Genomic DNA, 22089 nt, shown 5'->3' with positions numbered 1-22089 from the left:
TGTGGGAATAAAAGAAAAGAAGATAGTTGGACATTTCCATTTATTGAAATTCTGCACAACATTCATAGATACTGCTGTAATATAACCCGGTGTACTTCTAGCCCTAAATATTTTTCTCTTTGCAAGAAAAGTCATAATGTACTTTTCTCTAAAAATCATGTGGAATTCACTTTGAAATTCAGATTTTCATTTATCAAATTAATTCAAAAAAGTGAAAACCATAAATGAATAAATAAACTTTATTCTGTAATAATTTCTTTTAAAGTTTGAGGTTATAAAATAAATGTTTTAAATTGTAGCAGAAGATTTTTGTATCAACATTGAAAACTTTAAGCACCTTATCCAACTGTACAATATTAAAAGTATATTGTTAATAGTTAAGGAAGCTATGTTTTGAAATCTAAAAATTTTTGTTAATTTCTTCAACCCTCAATTTTACAATCAATTCTTACTAGGCAGAAAATAAAAAGGAATGTCAAATCCTAAATAACTAATTTTCAAGCAAACAAACTTAAGTGTTTATTAAAGCAAATATCTAACATAAAGAAATGGTTATTTTTCTATTTAAAAATTAGCATTTATAGCACAACCGATCACCCTCCCCCCAAAAAAAGCCACCATCACTTTCTTACTAAGCAAGACCTAGAAATGAATCTGATACTATAAATGAACCACTTTATCTATACCATTTAGAAATCCAATTAAGCAATAGAAGTCTAAGTTAACACTTAAAAATAAATAAAAATAAAAAGATTTGGACTCAGCCAAGAGAAACGGGGCAATATGAGCACAGACTTTATCTTTCCTTTTCAAGGAAAGAAAGCATTCTAATTTGAAGAAAATACTTTAAAGATTCACTTTTCAGCAGGATGCTCTATATTTAATATTACTGAAAAATATTCCCCAAAAACAGCCCTGAAGTCAATTATATCATTTACCAAAATACCTTCAAAAGGTATATTGCAACTTTTTAGGAACTAGCAACAGTGGCAGAGTGGTGTAGCCATGACCCACTCAAGTTTCTATTATGTCTTCTTATTTTTTCCAAAAGACGGAAGTTATGCAGAGCGGTTTTCCACTCAGACAAGTGACTGATGTAATCTATCATTAACACTTCCTAAAATGAATACAAATTTTCTAAGAAAAAAATTCCACAAAGAAATGGAGAAATGATAAGATTATAAAACTCCTATTTTTTTAAACAAAATTTAAAATGAAAATTATAGACCTGAAGACCCAGGTTAAATTTAATAATGAGCTAAACTAAAATAAGCCAACCATTAAAACTATATATCTTACAGGAAATTGGCCATACTGCTCATATGTTATGAATTATACTTAAGTGACAAATAAAATAAGGTAAAGTAAAATTTCAGAGACAGAAAATATGAGCTTATTTAAAATACGTCTTGAATAGCCTACCTTGAAGTACCTCTGACAAGTTATAACGGAAGTCCTTTGCTTTGGCTGCATGCATATAAAAATATGAGAACTGTTACTTGCATTAAAAAACACAAATTATTTTAACTTTGTTCCTTTATTTTACCACTTGATTTACATGTTCCTTTCTCTATTAATAATTCACTATGGACTCATAAAAAGAACTAAAATCTTTTTTTCTGCAAATTTCTCTCCAATCTGGCAGTCTTTGGCAACCAGATGTCAACTTGTCTATGTGAGGGGTCATTTTTCTAAAAGTCATTAAAATGTAAGACTTTTATTCAAGTTATATGCAAGGAAGCTACAATATTATTTGCTTTTCTAAGAAGCATGACTACTATTCAAGAAGTAAAATATCCTGTCAAAAAACTAGAACTCAAATTTTGCTTATAATTGCATACTCCCAAGACAGCATTAAATATTTAAGTTATGTTGTCAGAACAGAAACACATATTTGTATTTTTTTTTAAATTATGGAAAACTATAATACAGCTCTTACCTAGAACTTCTTCATAATCAACAAGGTCAAACCAAACAACAGCTACAGAAGTCCAGACACCCAGCAATGCAATTACCATAAACCATGTGAAAAATGAACTTCCAGAAAGTCCTTCTTTCTTTCCATTTTTATGTCCTCCATGCTTTGCCTCTGTTGAAAGACAAAAAGTTGGAAACATCATTAGATGAAAAAATAAAGCTTTCCTACAGCTTTTCATTTCTGAAGTACATTACGTTCCCTAGCAATTGGTTGTTTGAAGATAAGCTTTGAATATAAAATATTCCAAGAATACAAGTGACCCAAAGAAATTCCTTTCATATTTCTTCCAAGAATAGCAAGAGATACTAGGGCCAATTATTAGATTGAAAAAAATAAAAGAAAACTTAAGATATCTGATATGAAAGACAACTGATCTGGAAAATAAGTCATGGAGAGTTAATTTAAGAATCACTGGATTCTCTGAAAAACATGATTTAATAAAAAAAAAAAAAGTTGGACACAGTGCATCAAGAAGCACTAAATGAAAACTGCTAAGATAGATAAGAACCAGAAGGCAAAGTAAATAGGGAAAAAATCCTTTGATCAGTTCCTGAAAGAAACCCAAAAGGGAAAAGTCCCAGCAATGTCACAGCCAAAATTCAGAGTTTCCACATCAAAGAAAAAAATACCACAGGCACCCAAAGAAGCAACTGAAGCACCAAGGAACTACAGTCAAGGTCATACGAGACCTCAGAGCATCTACTAAAACCCAGGACATCTTGAAATACAATACTCCAAAAAGGAAAAGAAACAGGCTTATAACCAGGAGTAATTTCCCCTGTGAAGCAGAGTATAACCCTAGAGGGAAAAAAAAAAAGCCGGGGCAGGGGGGAGAACCTCTATTGGAATAAATGACCTTCAAAGATTTTTTCATGTAAAGACCCAAACTGAGAAGGTACTTTAAATTACATATAGAAAAATCCAGAGAAAACTAAGAAGGTATTTGAACTGGAAGAAGTTATGATTATTCATAACTGGACTGAGAGAGAAGAATACACAAGTATAAAGGAAAGGGTGGGGTAAGTGGGCATCAAAAGAACTTCACTCAAGAGCGAAATGGACAAAGAAGAGTTTAGTGAATGGAACCCAACAGGAAAATAAGGAGGGAAAGTAAAGTGGTGACAAAGTTAAAGAAAGAGGACAGTACAAAAGAGGGAATAGTTGCAAGCAAAACAAACTTCTGGGTCTTGAAAGGGGGAAGGGGAGGGAAGTGGAGGAAAAGAAAAAGAAATAAAATCTTGACTCTTAGATTGTCTCTGAGACAACTGGAGAATGGCTAAACAAACTATGGTACATAAATGTAACAGAATATCACTGTGCAATAAGAAATAACAAAAGAGAATTTCAGAGAATCATGTGTAGTGTGAACTGATGTGAATGAAATGGGCAGATCTCAGAAAACAATCTACACAAGGACAATAACACAAAGAAAAATAACTTTGAAAGGCTTAGGAACTCTGATATAATGACCAACCAAATCTAGGGACACCTGTATGAATGTGACATGATCTCCTAACAGCAATGGACGCGCGCAAAAATATACATTTTTAGACAAGGAAACTATGTAGAGGACTATGCAATCATTGTTACAATATTCTCTCTTCTCTCTCTCTCTCTCTCTCTCTCTCCCCTGTTTCTTTTTACTCATTGGGGAAAGGAGCACTAGGAAGAAAAAATCTTATTAAAAACAAAATTCTACAGAAAAAGAACTAGGCTGAAGTGGGGAGCCAAGACAGTAGAGCAGGAAGAAGTGTAATAAGGTTCCTCCAAACCCTAATGAAACTCCTCCAAGTAAATCTAGAAAATGCACCAAACCAAACCCTAATTGGAGAAATCCAATAAAAAGTCATAGTGAGTTATTTTTCCAACCAAAGTTGGCATAGGGAGGTAGAGAGGTCTATGGAGCCAGGAGATAGGATATGCCAAGAGCCTGTGAAGCATTTTAGTGACCAGGGACTGAAAAAGGACCAACGGTTATGCACCAAGCAAGACCCATACAGTGACACCAAGACCTTGTGCAGAAGCCAAATGGCACTTTTCATTTACTACCCAGTTCCTGGTCATAAATCCAGGGTGGACTGCAGAGAGAATCTGAGCACCCCAGTGGGGCATTATAGGAACACTGAAAGTCTGCAAGTCCTCAGCCTGAGCTGTTGCTGAGATCCTGGAAAAACAAAATGTTCAATATTTCAAGAAAGCAGCATCCCAAACAGTACAAACATTTCCTCCAGGGGAGCACAAAAGCCTGGCCCTAATAAAAAGTCCAAAACCATTAAGTAGATTGGAAGAATGAGAAGGAAAAAAAAAAGAATCCCACCACAAAAAACTATTACAGTGACAAGGATGCTCAAAACACAAACCCAGAAGAGAATGGTTCCAAAATATCTATAATTAAGGCCTCAAAGAAAATGCAGCTCACGCACAAATTCAACTAGAATTTCTGGAGGTGATAAAGCCAGAGTTTTTGTTTGTTTGTTTTGTAAATCAAAGTGGATAGGGGGCAGCTAGGTGGCGCAGTGGATAAGAGCACCGGCCCTGAAGTCAGGAGGACCCAAGTGCAAATCCAGCCTCAGACCAAACACTTGACATGTACTAGCTGTGTGACCTTGGGCAAGTCACTTAACCCCGACTGCCTCACTAAACCCCTCCCCCAAAAAAAACCAAAGTAAATCAAAGTGGACCAAATAAAAGCTAATGAATTCATGAGGCAAGAAATAATAAAATCAAAAGGCTGAAAAAAAAAAAGAAAATTTAAGGTATCCAGGCAAAGATAATTGACCTGGGAAACAGACCAAGGAGACAAAAATGTAAAGCTCATTGTGCTACTTGAAAACCATAACCAAAAAAGGAGAGCCTACACATCATATTTTAAGAAATAATAAAAGAAAACTTCCCAGAAGTCCTAAAGCCAGAGGACAAAGTGGAAATAGAAAGCTTAAGTAGGTAGGTAGGTAGGTAGGTAGGTAAGAAGGAAGGAAGGAAGGACGGATGGACCGAAGATTATGCTGAAATCAGAGCTTCCAGGTCAAAGAGAAAATATTGCAAACTACCAGAAAAAAAAAATTTCAAGTACTTAGGAGCCACAGTAAGGAACACCCATTATTTAGCAACCACTACTAAAAAGGAACAGCAAGCTTAGAATACAGTATTCCAGAAGGCAAAGGATATGGGCTTATAACCATGAATAACTTTACCAGGAAAACTGAGTATAATCCTAAGGGGGGAAAAAGCTAAACTTTAACAAAATAAAGGATTTCCAAGTATGAGGGATGAAAAGACCAGAGCTATGAAGAAATTGTGAAGTGCAAACACAGCAGGAAAAAAAAACCACATATATATAAATGGTAAACATTGAATGAACAATCTTACATGACTAAACAAGGATAGCCTGCTTCCATTCAAATATGGGGAGATGATACATGTTTCCTTTGAACCTCAATATCTTTAAAGAGCTAGTCTGATTAGACAGAGTTTAATCAATACTAAATATAATACTAGATAAATAAAATAAGAGCTTAACACTTTTATAGATACTGAGAATAAAGATAACATGATGTAGTTTCATTTTACGTTACAGTATGAATACAAATCTATTTATATGCCTCCTCCCACCCCATTCCACTCTGTATAATAATAATTTTCTGGGATAAAATATTCAAGTACAATAAATTATTCAAGAACATACTGTTATCTGCTGCTTAAAGAAATGCTAAAATTTGCTTATAATGGCATAGTAAAACTTTAGTTCTGGTCTCAACTGCCCCTGGCTAACTATAAGAATACCATACTATTTCATGCCATAATCAATTTCTAAATCTATAAACAAAACTTTTAAATACACCAAGAGGACTGATGCTTAAGGTAATCTTGCAATAAATTATTTTTGTGATGCAATGTATCAATTATCATTTGAAATAATTTTATTTATTTTTATAGTTTCTTCTTATAATACCAAATAAAATATGGTTGGTTACTTGAACTTGTCAGAAAAATGGCAACATGTTAATCTAAAATAATACAACTGAATTTCACAAGTTCTATGGTAACTTACTTTAACTATCTAGATAACTAAGTACCAGGAAGAGAAAGACTTTTTCAAAGCTAAATCAGATATAACAGAGAACCCTAAGTTTCCTCCTTTGAGCCCTTCAGGCCTTCACTCAAAACTGTTACTTACTTCAGACACAATTCTAATGACTCTATCTAGTTTCTTAGTCTAGAACCTACTATAACATAGTCTTAGGGGACTGTAAAGTTCGAAGAAATCATAGAGAACATAGGATCATAAATTTAGACCTAGAAGGGACTTCAAAGGCCATCTAGATCAAACCCTCATTTTACGGACGAGGGATCTAGAGAAGTTAACTAACTTGCCAAAGGTACTGTGATCTGTTCTACCCAATCATGAGAAACAAATTAAAAAGTGGGAGATTGGGCTGGGAGTGGAAAGAAAAGAAGGCTGCTAGCGGCGCAAGAAGAAATGGCCACTGGCACTGAGGGAGAAAAAAAAACTGTAAAAAAAAAATAGACACAAACTTAAAAAGCAAAATAAAGGCAAGGCTATCTACCATATAGGAAGAAGTAGCCTAAAGTATTATATCACAGTACAACTGACATCAAGAAAAAACTAAATTATTTTCAGTAATAGGAATGAGAGATACGAAATACATTTTAGAAAGAGTTCCATTCAAAATACTTTTAAAAATTCTGAGTTATTAAAATGGTAATTTTCCATTATCTAGAAAATTCACTTAAATAGAATTCTTCACTCCCACTGGTTACCAGACAAGTAAAATGTTACAAGAGGGCACATTTCAGGAACAGAGATTCTTAACTTAAGAGTCCAAGGATCCCCGAGGATGGGAGAAAAAAATTTACACCATGATTTTCACTAACCTCTGACTGAAATTTAATATTTTCTTCAGTTATGAATATAGATGACAACAGCCTTCATAATTTTATATATATATATATCATCTTTTTAAAATAAAATATAACTTTAACTTGCCTATATTAAGTACATTTTTATTATTTAGTGCTAACAAACAAGTATATATCACTATCTCATACATTTGGTTTTTAATATTTTTGATGACTACATTTCAATATAAGTGGTTGCCTCTGCAATACTATGTAATTTATTTCATGCATTTAAAAACATTCTGAGAAGGGGTCCCTAGCCTTCACCAGACTGCCAAAGGGGCCCATGACACAAAAAAGCTTCCTTCCTGTAGAGTAGTCTTTATTAGATATACATTAATACACTTTCACCATTTCTGAAAGGAATTAAAATATTGGCTTAAGGAATGAAGTCTGTGTATCAGAATCTCTGCTAAAATAAACTAACGTGTGTGTGTGTGTGTGTGTGTGTGTGTGTGTGTGTGTGTCCCAATCAACCAAAAGACCCATTTTTCAGAAGTTTAAAAGCTATACAATGAGGTACATAATGTAACTTTTAGGTCAGATCTAGAATGAATACAACTCCCTTGGGCAATCATGGGAAAATAACTTTTTACTCTATTAAGCAAATAAATACCATATTCTTCAAAAAGAAAAAATATATTCATATCCTGAAGAAAAGGCACTTCATTTTTTTTAACTGGAAAGCAACCATTATTGTAAAGGAAGATGAACAAAACAATTCAGTCCTAAAAGATAAAACATTAATAAGATATACTGGCAGGTGTTCAATCTTGAGTTAAAATCAAATGATCTAAGTCCCTTCTTTGCATATATTGCCTGCCTCAAAAAGTAGGTCAACTACCATACAGAATCATGCACCCAGCTGGAAGGAACTTTAGAAATCAACCTTTTAAATGTACAAATCTGACAAAGAAAAGCTGTGTATATTTTGTTGATTCCAACTTCCTAATTTTTACCTCATAATGATTTATGTAACATATTCAAACAAAATCTAATGAACTATGTCCCTACAAATAAATATATAACCAAGACAAAGAGATCTATCTTTTCATTATTTCAACCACTCTTAGAAATTAACGTCTCTGTAAGTTTAAAACAGAAAATGCTAAACATTCACCCTCCTTACATAGCACTCAATTTGCTTTCACAAATTAAAATTGAAAAAATGAAGTAAACATATCAGCCAAAACCAAAATACATAATTTTATCTTTTCCATTAAGCAACTAGTTATATACCTTTATCCTCATTCATGCTGCTTATGTCTTCAGAAAATACTTATCATGGATTTTCGATCGTTCCAGCTTTATAGGAGTGGCCAAACTTACAGCTAGCTCAGCTAGAACACGAAATTGGACCTGACTACAAACTCTCCTCATGCGTTATTTTTAGTCACTCTTCTTCATAAGCCAAATGCTACTAATCACTCACTCTGAAATCCAGTACCAACAATCAGACAGCCCTCCTCCTCCTAATAGGATATCCTTCTTGATTGGTCTTTCCTTCCAACTTAGTTCCTAAGCATCAAGCATTCCAAAGAAAATAAAACAGAACAAATTGTCCTGCAATCTCTTTCTTTTTCAGAAACACTCTTCAATGCCCTGATTCTAAACACTAAGTCATTGTTAACCAACATAGACCAGGACAAAGTATTGCTGTGAAACTTGGCTCTTAGCCAGGAAACTCTGAGGGTTGGCCCTCCAAAAACTATTTTAGTATCTAATTTAGAAGATCATTATTAGACTTGCTGATGGCTACAGTTGTACAGTTGTAGGGAGAACTGAGTTAAGAGTTACAGAATACTGTTCTAGAATGCATTAACCATAGGTGGTAAAGTAAAAGGGAAGGAGAACTTCCACAGGCTCTCTTGCTCCAAATATATGTGTATATATAATTAATAATCCAGAATGAGCCTGATGAAAGATTGCTGTATGAGAACCAGCCTAGCTAACTTTAGAGAGGCACATCATCAAAAAGTTGGCCACCAGCTGATGAATATTTTTGGTAACAGCATCTTGTGAAGCCATTTATTAAAGTGGAGTAGGGTAGTAATCTGTACTAGTGAAGAAAGCAACCAGACCAATAAAGTCACAAACCTTACTTACAACCATCTAAAGCAACGGTCAACCAAGTCTTCATTAAAAGTCATTTATTGTTTCACATATGTATAATAGATTCATGTAGGCTAGAACTGATTTTCAGTCACAGAGCCTTAAATTTGAGAAATAAGTCTTTTGTGGGCATCAAGATGAATTTTAAGCAAATCAAATGCAAACTCAAAATAGTGAAGAAGTTCCTTGATAATCTCCCACCTTTACTTACCAGTCCTCCTAACATACTCCTTTCCCTAAATCTGAAAATTCCAACTAAAATATTACTACCTAAAGTATATGTTGATAATAGCTTCTGGTATAAATCTCATTCAACTAATCTTTGCTTGATTATTCCACAAATTAATCAGCAAGCATTTATTACACACCTGTTAGGTGTCTAACAGGGTAGTATGCTAGGTGCTACGGATGCAAATATCGAAACGTCTATTCTCAAGAGATAAAATGTACAAAACTGAGAATATACAGAATAAATACAAGTACAAGTGAGGGAGGACACTGGCAGTTAGGGAAGCAAAGAAAGTTTGCATGTAAAAGATGGTGTTTGACCTGTGACTTCAAAGGGGGACAAAAGTAAGGAAAATCTGCATTTCAGGCATAAAGGATAGATAACCAGTACAAAGGCATGAATATAGGAGATAGACTGCCACGTGTGAGGAACAGAGATAAAACCAGTTTGGCTGGATCATAGACTATAGAGCAATGTATAATGAGGCTGGAAAGGTACAATAGGACAGGCTGTGAAGTTTTTTAAAAGCTAAGAAGAAAAACTTTTATTTTATCCTGGGGCAAGAGGTAGTCTGCAGTTTATTCTTGTGGGGAAGGAAGGGGTAGTTAGTGACATGGTCAAATCTGCAATTAAGGAAAACAATTTGACATCAGCATTAAGGATGAACTGGAGTGGAAAAAGGAAAATAGACAAACTGGGAAGTTGATGAAAGAAGGTATCAGACATGAAAAATATTTTAAAGGTAGAAACAAGCGGTGAAGGGGAAATGAGGAATTGAGGATAAAGCCAAGGGTACAAACATGATAGCCTGAAAGGATGGTGGTACCTGGAACAGAAATGTAGAATTTTGAGATGCTTCTCGGGCATTTAGTTTGAAATGTCTATTAGGCAGCTGGAGATGACTGGAGATCTGAACTAAATATCTGTCTCTTTTCTTTAACACTCTAATATAACCCTACATAAGCAAATGCCTAATGGACATTTAAAACTAGATGCCCTAGAAGCACTTCAAACAATGTATTTATAAAATTGAACCCCATTTGAAGAAAAAAAACCCACTTCTTCTGGAATACCCTATTTCTGTCAAGAACACCACCTTTATTTCAGTCACCCAGGTTTGAACCTTTAAGTATTCCTTGACTCCCAACTCTCATCCAACATATTCAATCAGTTGCCAAGTATTGCCAGTTCCAACTCCACAACATTTCTTACATTCATCTCATTCTCTTACTCACAAACTCAATACCCTAATTCAGGCCTTAATGATCTTTTCCCTGGTCTACTACAATAGCCTCCTAATTGACCTCCCTATCTCAAATCTCTTCTCTCTAATGTATTCCTTCATACAGCAGAACTCCTGTAGCTTTCTATTACCTCTAGGAACAAACACAAATTGCTTTATTGGCATTTAATATCTTTTACAACATGGCTCCAATTTCTCTTTCCAAGATATTTATACAATAATGTAATTTCTAGCATTATAGTATTATTCAATAACACTATTTTAAAATGCCTGTATTTAATTACATAATTTATCATTATTAATATAATTTGTCATATAGTTTTCCTAATATTGAGCCATTACTATACTCAAGAAACATGACTGTATTCATTAAGCAGCCAGGTGGCACAGTAAATACAGTACTGGCCCTAGAATCAGGAAGAGCTGGATCCAGATCCAGCTCAAACACATACTATGTGACCCTTGGCAAGTCACTTCACCACTACCTACCTCAGTTTCCTCAAGTGTAAAATGGGGGTGACAATAATAGCAACTATGTTTCAGAGCTGTTGTAAGGATCAAATGAGACAATTTTAGCAAAGTGCTTAGCATAGTGCCTGTAACATAGCAAACATCTGATAAATGCTTATTCCTTTCTTCTTACACATTATAAATCTGACTTGAACAAAAAAGCCAAGTTTTTAAATATGTAGATATAGCCTCTTTCTACCTTATCCAACATTTTTGCATTAGTATTCATTAGAGATACTGATCTAGGTCTTTTTTCTTCTTCTGATTATCTCTCTCCGGCTCAGGCATCATAAAATAAATTTCTAACAGAAATTACTTTTTCTGTTAATAATGCTATTTTATATTTGCGTAAGTAATTAATATTTTCTTTTTAACTTATCAGTCTTTTGGCTATAGCTGAGCAAAATAGTTCTTTTTTTTAATTTCTTCTTCATCTGTGGTGATTTGTCCTTCTTAATTTTTCAGTTTTCCTCTTTTTCATCAAATTAGCTAAAACCTTGTCTATTTTGTTAGTATTTTTAAAAAATTACTAATTTAACAGCTTGGTCTGATTAGAGCAATAAATTCTGTGAAGTGGTCACATTAACCAAATTACATGTAAAGTAACAAGTAAAAATATAGTAAGTAAAATACAGCTACTGGTTACAGCCCAATGGAAATATGCAATAAAATTTTAACTAATTTTTATCTGTTTATTAGCATAATATAACAAAGGATAAGAAAAACATGTTTGATTCAAAGTTATTGGGAAGTAATAAAGTGGTTACAAAAACATCTCTTTAAATCTTCATATATACATAAATACAAAGAGCTTTTATCCACATCTCTGTGAAACTGCAAGCTGAAATTGTCACACAGTAAACCAAATGTAGTTGGATGAGGTGAGCCATTATTAAAAATCAAAAACCAAACAAACAAACAAAAAAGCAATGCTTTAAATGTGAAATTGTTGTCCTGGCAATATTTTTTTCAATAGCTGGGCTAAAATAAATTGAAAACCAATCTTCAAAAATTGCTCCAGTCAGCCATGTTTTCTTATCTGACCACCAAAAAACTTGAAGTGATTTATAGTGGTTACCTCTTGGGACATAAGGATTTTCAAAGAGATAAACATTGGTTTTAATTTTAAATTCTCTTCCACATCTTCCAATGAGAGTGTTAGGCTATCCTTAGGTAGTTTAAATCCAGGTTGAGTTTTTTTTTCTTTCTTAAAAATGTAAGTTCTAGAAGGCATCACTTATCAAAATAAGTTTCTTTCATCAACATAAAAAAAACTACTTATCAGTGCTTCCACCTTCTTCAATTATTTCTTCAAAATATCATGTATAGCTACGAAGTCCTCATCTGCAGTAGCCACTTCTTCAGTAATTTTAAAAGAAACCTACAAATTATTGCCAAAAGTGAGAAAATCTTGGGAAAGAAGCTAAAGATTAGAGGAGCACATAATAGTATCTTCCTCACTGGTGATACTTGGAAGGAATAAATGAGAAAAAAGAATAATTTGAGTAGTAAAGAGCTACTTAAGAATATGGTCTCAGAGAAATGGATTTGGATTTCTAAAAACATGGCGTAAAATACAGGGATGATATAGCTACCAAACACTAGTAAAAATGTATTTGCCTAACATCTGGCAAATCTAATCAAAAAGGTTTAAAAAACACAAAGGATGGAAGAAGAAAAAACTTCATATATATGTTTCTATGTATGTGTGTGTGTGTGTGTGTGTGTGTGTGTGTGTGTGTGTGTGTGTGTGTGTATATATATGCATATGATATATTATAAATACATGTCTGTGTATATTAATCTCAATCTCACAGAAAATAGCTAATAAAGCAGGGGAAATTGTAGTTGAAACACCCAGCTCACAGCAGAAAAAAATTCAAGCAATGAACTAGTAGTAAAAATGATAGCCAAAAAAACCTCTATACACAAATTGCAGAAGTCCAGAAGAAAAGCAAGAGGGACTAGAAGACTCAATATATTTTGAGTGAATATCAACAGAGAAAAACAGAAGTGATTCATTATCTGAGTATATTAAAGACAACCTCCTTAGAAAAAGAAAACAGGAGTTCAAGAAATAGCTCACTAGTTTGGCACAGAGACTTGATATAGCTGTGATAAGAGACTTCAATTATCAAGACATGCGGAAGTTCTCTGTCAAAAGGAGGGCTAGGAGCTGGTGACACAAAAACTAAGTAGTTACTTAGCCTCACTCGACACACTATGAAAAGATGGAGTAAACAAAGGCAAATCCTGTTCTGGATCTTCAATATAAGGGAAGGACTGTTAGCTGACGTGTTTAAGTAACAGAAATTATTTCTGATAGAGCAGGGGAAAGCCACAGTCTGACTCACATCTTACAAGTTTTGGAAAGGCAAACTTCAAATGGGACAGAGAAGAGACAGTATGAACGAAAATTCTACAGAAGTCAGTAAAAGAATGGGAAAGTTTTAAGAATGAAATTCTGAAGGGAAAGAAATTTCAATGGGGAGGAAAAAAATGAGAGTTTTCTGAAGAGAGGGAAGAAAAGTCTGCAAACAATAGGCCACTAAGCTTGACTTTGATTTCTGAGAAAATTCTACAATAAATACTTAAAGAGATGGCTGACAAACTAACTAGAAAGGGAAGGAGTGCTTCCAAAGAACCAGTCACATCTGTTGGCTTGACCAACTTGTTGATCTGTTTGGAAGAAAATGGGGAAACTAAACGTGTTTGTTAAAAAGAAAGGCATCTATCTACTGGGAGCAGGAGAGTTAATAGGGAAGTTAATAGGTAATGATAAATATAACAAAAAAATCAAAACATTTTTAAATGCACAGAAGGTGGAAAAAAAGAGCAAAAGAGGATAAATAACAGTTTTGTTCCACCTTGTTAAAAAATTAATATATATAAACTTTAAAAAACAAACTGAATGTACCCAAAGTTTACAATAACTTATACAAGCCTCTTCTTGTTCTTTGCATATTAAAATGTTTGTCAATAATTGTTAAAATCACAGTTACAAAAATGATAAAGAACAGGTCATATCAGACTAATTTATTTCATTTTTTTTTCATAATGTTAATGGTATTTGAAAGGAATGTTACAAGTATAGTTGGACTAAATTTCATCAAAGCATTTGATAAAGCAACATTCTTGCAGAGAAGATGAAAGAGGTGAACTGTCCAGACAATTTGGCAGGTCTCCAGTAAAGTGCTTCAGGAATCTGCATTTGACCCTTTGCTATTTATCCTTTTAATAACTGACCTAGGTAAATGCAAATATAATATACTCACCAAATTTACATATCACACAAACTTGGTATGAACAGCTAAAATGCCTAATAGGATACAAAAAAATTTTTAACAGCCTCAAACATATGATGAAATTCAATGGGGCTTAAATATAAAGAATTATACTTGAGTTAAAAAACTTTATAAGTACCGAATGAAGGAAGTATGATTAGATATGTTTGTCTCAAAAAAAATACCTAAAGAAAAGGAAAAGAATTTCATTTTAGTGGGCTTCAAGAATAATATTATCATTCAATAGTCTGACATAGCAGCTAATGATGTTGATGATGATAATGACGACATGATCTGCATTAAGACAATTGTGGCTTTCAGGAATAATGATGAGTATCTCTACTGCCTTTGCCAAGCTACAGCTAGGGTGCTGAGTCCAATTCCAGGTCCTACAGTTTGAGAAGCACATTGGAAAACTGGAAGAGGAGGGAATCAAACAGAGTGAAAGGCCAGAATCTATGACATATGAACATCAGCTAAAGGACCTGAGGACATTAGGCCAGGAGAAGAAAAAAACGCAAAAGGGAACAGGATGGTTGTCTTCAAGTACCTGAAAGTACAAACTTGGACTGTTGGGTCCCAAAGGAATAATAGATAGAAGTTGAAGAGATGCAAATTTAGGCTTGATTAGGGAAATTTTTCCTGTATTAATCATACTTACAATTGAAACTGTGCAAGAATGAAACAGATTAGTTCAAAACATAATGGATTACCTACATTGGAAGACTACAATCAGAGGATGGGTGATCCCTTGTAAGGTATGTAGTTAGAAGCGATGCCTTTTCAGGCACTAGTTGGACTAGAGAGCTATTGAGGTCCCTTCCAAAGCTAAAAAGTCTTTTGGCTCAATGAATGCATCCTCCATAGCTGAATGCACTCCCTCTTGTCTACATTCATGAATTTCTATCTTCCATTAAAGCTAAGTTTGTGTTCCTGCTACCACTTTCCTGAATCCAGACCCTAATCTTCACACCCTAAACACTTTACCACCCTCTTCCCCTCAACCATTTCCAGAAGCTTTAGTCTTGCCTCTCCCCACCCCAGCCAATTCCTAAATTATACTTATCTGAATATATCTTACATTTCCTTAATAGAATTTATGTTCCTTGATAGAAAAGCTCTCTCATTTGCCCCTGTATCTGCAATGCTAGCATAATACTTTCTATATCCTAAGTGCTTAATGTTTGTTGAAGGGAATGTAGAGTGAAGCATATCAGGGGTCCATATATGGATCTGTTATGCTTAATATTTCATCAATAAGTAAAATGGAAATGTTTTTAATTCACATAACATTTGTGATCAGTTAACACAATGTAATGCCCTGTGTTAATTGTAGAAAAAGAAAGAAGGATATAAGGTATACTTTGAACTATCACAACAATTACACAAATAATACACATATCAAACTTACAGAAGGCCAAGTTGAGGTAAGGTTGAGAAGCATATTAAAAATCAAAAAGAATTTATATTTACCTTAGAGTCAATAAAGAGCCACTGGAGTTTACTAAGCAGGTGATAGCAGGGTCAGAACTGCACTTAAGAAAATACCTTTAGAATTGAAGCAGGGAGACCGATAGAATATTTACCAGGGTCCTTGCCACACAGGCTAATCTATTTTTTTTTCTTTTAGGAAAGAAAGCCATCTCTGAGACTTGATTGGTCCAAGTAAAGGGTCCAGATGGTATATGGTTTCCAGCCACTTGAGAGCATAAAAGAGACCAACCCAACAAGCTGCAAGTCACTATACTCTGCCGATCAGAGATGAGGAAGATAGTTGCTATCCAAACTAATGTTGTGTCACTGTAGCCTTGTTGACTGGCTTTTCCATGTCACAGCTTAATAAAAGTTCTTTGTCATTTTGTTCCAATCTTGAACCTGAAGTACCAAATCAGCCTGTCAGGCCTGGCTTACCTCAGAAACCAATTAGGTTGTTGTTAGTGTTTTCAGTCACTTCAGTCATGTCTCATTCTTCATGACCCCATTTGGGGTTTTCTTGGCAAAGACACTGGAATGGTTTGCCATTTCCTTCTCCAGGTCATTTTTACAGATGAGGCCAGTGGAAAAAATATGGGCAAGAGGTAATTAATTGGGGCACCTTGGTGGCACAATGGTTAGACTGCTGGGAAGATGCATCTTCATGATTTCAAATCTGGCCTCAGACACTTTCTAGGCTACCAGGCTGTATGACCCTGGACAAGTCACTTTGTTTGCCTCAGGTTTCCCATCTGTTAAATGAAATGGAGAGGAAATGGAAAACCACTCCAGGACCTCTGCGAAGAAAACTCCAAATGGGGTCAGCCTAGACGTCACTGAAACACAACTGAACAATAATTAAGGTGGTTGCTGTTCAATTCATGAGAAGTGGGCAAGATATGTTGTGGAATGAGGAAAGATCTGACAATTAATTGGATATGTGGGAGGTAAGGGAGTGAAAAGTGGAAGATGATTCCAAAGTTGTGAAAGTATTGTGGTACCTACAACAGAAATGAGGAGGCTTAGTAGAGGAGTAGGAGGGACAGAAAGAGAGACAGAGAGGGAGCAACAGAGACAAACACACAAAGAGAGAGAGAGAGAGTAAGAGAGAGAGATAGCAACAGAGATAGATAGACAGATAGATAGATAGATAGATAGATAGATAGATAGATAGATAGATATACATACATCTATATGTATATGTATACACACACACACACAGAAAGAGAGATTCAGAGACAGGGACAGAGAGTTTGAGATGTCTACAGAATAGCTGATTTAAAATGTTCCAACAGGCAGTCTATAACGTGAGACAAGTGGCAGGAAAGGTACTGGAAAGGAACGCAAATCTTATGTAAGTAAGGACCAAGTCTTACTCATCTTAAAAATCCATTATTACTCAAAGGTAGTCCTCTACTCTAGACCTATCTCATGCCTCACTGTGGCAGGTTAGTGACCTAATTTTCTACTAAAGGAACAAAAAATTAGATGTCCTACCAAAGCAGAAAAGAATCAAATACAAAGTGAATAATGTGTTATGGACATACAAGGATCATCTTAACTGGGCTAAAAAAGAATGATCACTAAATGGCCAGGCACTACTGGATTAACTATATCTTGTAATACTGAAAATTATTTTTAAGAATTTGTCCTCTTATCCAGCCCAGCGGTCTGTATACCTTAGGCATTTAATAAATGTAGAATTGAACATGTTGCTTTGAAATGGTGACTAGGTTTCTATGGACTAAAAATCTAACCACCATGTATTACTTTGTTTCTGAGAGTCACTTTCAGAGAAATGATCTTTCTCTGCTTACACCAGGGAGTTAGGGACCGAACGTATTTTACGTGGATTTATATTTAGTAAAATTAGAACTAACTGACCTTGCAAGATTACTGTGGTTTTAAATTTATTTTTAAGCGTGACTCAAGTATTTCCTAAACTAAACTTCTTTTTTGTTGGCACTAGAACTGGTGAATGATTAGCAGAACTTCTTTTCCTTTTTTTTCAGTTTTTGGCTTGAGCCACTTTGGTAAACTTTACTCTTGTTCCTTTTTCTAGACATGAGATCTTTTTTGAATCCGAGACCAACCTAGAATTCAGACTAAGACTAGATTCTGAGCAGGAAGGATGTCAGAGAATTTAGTCTAACCCCCTCATTTTTTAGGTTAAAAAATCTGAAACCCAGAGTTACTAATAATATGCCCAAGGTCATATAGGTAACAGACACAGAGCCAGAATATGAACTGAAATATGATACAAAATTTAGCTTTTTATGCTATACGCTATGCTGCTACTATGCTTCACACTAGTTCTTAAAGTTGACTGATTCCTTCCTTCTTAACAATAAAATCTACTCATTGATGAGAACTTTAAAAATGCTTAATTTTTTTAACATATGCCCTACATCTATTTAGGAGGCAAATAATTTTCTCTAAAATTATAAAACTCAGAAATGTGTATTAACATTAAAAATTAAATGAGCACATATTCTATTATTACAGATAGAGAAGTATCACAGCAGATGGAGTACTGGACCTGGAATCAGAAAGACTCTAGTTCAAACCTGGCCTCAGACATTTATTTTGTTACCCTAAGCAAGTCACTTAACCTGTTTACCTCAGTTTACTCATCTGTAAAATAAAGATAAAAATACCACCTATCCTTATGATTACTGTGAGGATCAAATGAGATAATACTTGTAAAGCATTTCTCAAATCCTAAAGTACCATATAAATACTGGGTATTATCATCATTATCATGTTATTTAATTGTTGTTATTCAGTCGTTTCAGTTGTGTCTAATTCTCCATGACCCCATCTGGGGTTTTCTTGGCAAAGAAACTGGAGTGGCTTGCTATTTCCTTCTCCAACTCAATTTATAAATGAGGAACTGAGGTAAACAGGGTTAAGTGACTTGCCCAAAGTCGCTCGACTAGTAAGTGTCTGAGGCCAGATTTGAACTCAGAAAGATAAATCTTCTTCGTTCCCAGACCTGGGCACTATCCAATGTGCCACCTCGTTGACCCTTTTATTTAATTGCTTGTTTTTAAAAAGTTAACTTCTCTTAATTTTTTTCCAATCTGAACTGTACACTATCAAGAAATGTTCTACTCAGAACAGAGTTGTGGACAATTTTGTGAACAGTTATGGGCTCAAACTTTTTTTTCAAACACAACTATCATGATAACTTTAAAAAAATCCTTAAATGGATAAAGATTCTGGGAATATATGAACAAAAATCAAACTGGATGATAAGACATGAATGAAATTATGAATCAAAAGGATACCAATTATGGTCAACAATCTAAGGCTGTGATGAAACTTCAAAGTTTTACCTTCTCTAATGACTCAAGGTAAGATGAGGCTGCATTTACTGATCGTTAATAAAATAATAATTATGCTGATAGTCCATATTTATGTCATCTTTCATGTTTTATATGTTACGGTTATAGCACTGAGAGTGAGAAGTAAAGGATAACAAAAAGAGTGGTCACCAAAGCGACTGGAAAGATGATGGTGCCTTAAGAGAAATAAGGAAGATAGCTGGATTTTAGTTGGAAAGTATCATGTTCAACTGTGGGCATGCTGAGTTTGATTTGCTTACAGAAATAAATATAATATTGTTTAGGAAGGCAAAACACTAGAGAGTGGAAGGGAAATAAAGAAAAGCATCATGTAGAAAGTGGAACAAGAGAAAAAAGAAAATAGGAGGAAATTTAAAGAATAAGAACAGAGATAAAGATGAAGAATGTTACAAATAAAAGAAGAAAAACACAAAGAAATCATCACAAGGAACTCTCTACAGAAAAAAAAACAGACTGAGAGAATGAACAAAGAAAAGCTTCTAACATATGAAGAAACACTATGGATTTAAAGAGTGTCAGGAGAAATCTCAAGAGAATAATTCAGTATTATACATATACACATATATCATCACTACATATAGTTATGATACGTGTGTAAATATATATATATATATATATATATATATATATAAATACACACATCCTATTTGTAAGAGAATATAATATCATATTTTACATACACACACACACACGACATTTCAAAAGTTTTAGTCAACTGTTAGGCTACCAAAGCTTAAAACTGCACTAAAGATTTTAGACACCTCGTATAACACCCTCTAAGAGAACTGAATCACCAAAAGAAGCCTGAAAGGGGATGGAAGGTCTAATAAAATAATTAAAAAGAAAAGATCAAGAATGAAATTAGAAAGCAATGAAAAATCTGAAAGGAGAACAGAGTTTAGAATAAAGCTGAAAAAATTTAGCAAAGTACTAGATACCCTCAAAAACAGAATGGAAATAGCTCAAAAACTCAGTGATACAAAAAGAGCAAAATCAAAGAACACCTAAATTGGAAAACAAAATCTGTACAAAAATAATTAACCAGAAGGAGGGCTAAGAGTGAAAATGTAGGGATCTTGTGCTTCTCAGAATAACAGAATGAAGCAAAAAGCTTAAATATCATATTTTGGAAAATCATAAAGAGATTTGCTGGCAAATACTGGAAGCAATGTGTAATGCACAGCTCAACAGAATCTATAGGAAGCCACCAGAGAAAACATAAAGCATTATCACTACACCTAAAATTGTTTTTGCCAAGCTCAAAAATAAAAAGACAAGCAGTCAGCAAGAGACAAGCAGGCATGAGACAGATCATGCACCAAGAAACTCCAGTCAGAATTACAAAAGAGAACTGTATCATCAATGAGGGCAAATAAAGGAAAAAGTGAAATATGACAGACTGAAACACTAAGGAAAATGGCTTATGATAAAGAATAATTTATCTTGCAAATGTGTGCTGTGAGGGAAGAAACAGAATTTTAACACGAATTTTCACTTGCAAATATTTTAAAGAAAAACAGTTGGGCAGTATCCTCAAAATACAGAGTGAACCAAAGAAATATAAGTTAAACAAATAGGAAAAGGATAGAATGCTTACAAAAATTAAAACAGGGATTTCATGGTAAGCCCCACTCTAATAGTCCCGGGGGGGGGGGGAGTGCTGCAACAAGAAGCAAACAGGCCTAACTGTTAAAAGGTGGGAAAGGCACTTATTTTACAGCGGTGGGAAGCAGACTAGTGGAGCACAGTATATTTTCAGATTTTTTTTAAATATACTGATTAGGTTTGGCTCATTTTTAAAATCTTCCTCTTTTTTCTTAAAAAAATATTACTTATTATATAGAATGGCTCTCTAGGAGGCAGAGTGGGAGGAATACTGGGAGAAATTCTGGTGATGTAGAAAAAAAATTATCAATAAAATTTTATTTAAAAAAAAAGTATTCCATAAAGGAGAAACTGGATCATGGGGGCTGTCACTGTTCTGAAAAAATAATGTCAAATCACAGGGGCAGCTAGGTGGCACAGTGGATAGAGCATTGGCCCTGGAGTCAGGAGGATCTGAGTTCAAATCTGACTTCAGACCAAACACTTGACACTTACTAGCTGTGTGACCCTGGGCAAGTCACTTAACCCCAACTGACTAAAAATAAAAACATCAAAAAAATGTCAAATAAATATGAGGGAAGGTTGGCCAGAAAAACTAAGAAATCCATTATTTTAAAGAAAGAAAAAAAGACATACACACACACACACACGATATAGTCATCATAAAACAAATAAGACAGGAGCTAGGTACAGATGTGAAATGAACTTATTTCCCTTCTGTTTCCCTCTGCTAATGATTGCTAAATTGGAAAGGAAAGACCAAATATGGCTAATGTTAATAAGGCTAGTTCTTGATAGTCAAAATAAGGAGTTACATAGTGATTGATCTATTTTATCTCTGAAAACACGAGGGATGGAAGAGGTACTGAACTGGAGGAAGAAAAATATCGTCCCAATTTTCAAAAACAAGGAAAAAATGGAGTTTACAAAATTATAGGCCAGTGACTCTGTCTGAACTCTGGCAATATATATTTGTGTGTGTGTGTATATATAATATAAATATAGATACAGAGAGATAGAGAGATAGAGATAGATATGTGTGTGTGTTTTGGATTGGGGTTAAGTGACTTGTCCAGGGTGACACAGCTGGTTAAGTGTTAAGTGTCTGAGGTCACATTTGAACTCAGGTCCTCCAGACTCCAAGGCCAGAGCTCTAACCACTGCACCACCTAGCTGCCCCTACAGGGCAACATTTTGTAACATACTAAATGCATACTTAATGAACATCCATAAAAGAAAACTGTGAATATAAAGTTACCATGGCTGACTATCATCATCAAGGATGACATGAAGGACGGGTCATGCCAGACTAACTTAATTTCATTTTTAAATGTTTACTCATTTACTTTTACAAATATTTTATTATC

The 22089-nt window shown here is 34.4% G+C and overlaps 1 protein-coding gene across 9 annotated transcripts in view; it reads right to left on the bottom strand.

The window, feature by feature from the left end:
- The window catches only part of ASPH (aspartate beta-hydroxylase), a 257979-nt gene that overhangs the window by 207954 nt on the left and 27936 nt on the right, over nt 1–22089 (bottom strand). For 3 of the 9 annotated variants that reach the window (XM_021002113.2, XM_078153392.1, XM_078153394.1), the window contains exons 2-3: nt 1940–2089; nt 1423–1467 (exon numbers count right to left, since the gene is read on the bottom strand). In XM_021002113.2, the coding sequence (XP_020857772.1) occupies nt 1423–1467; nt 1940–2089 (195 nt within the window). Of the gene's footprint in view, nt 1–1422; nt 1468–1939; nt 2090–8137; nt 8346–22089 lie in introns of those variants that run through there. The other 6 variants (XM_021002109.2, XM_021002112.2, XM_021002104.2 and 3 more) reach the window with 5 other exon arrangements.

Source organism: Phascolarctos cinereus, unplaced genomic scaffold (assembly GCF_003287225.1).
Source record: "Phascolarctos cinereus isolate Bilbo 61053 unplaced genomic scaffold, phaCin_HiC Scaffold_4;HRSCAF=312, whole genome shotgun sequence".
Classification (NCBI taxonomy): Eukaryota; Metazoa; Chordata; class Mammalia; order Diprotodontia; family Phascolarctidae; genus Phascolarctos; species Phascolarctos cinereus.
Note: the sequence above shows the minus strand (reverse complement) of the source record. Positions and strands in the feature narration are given on the sequence as shown.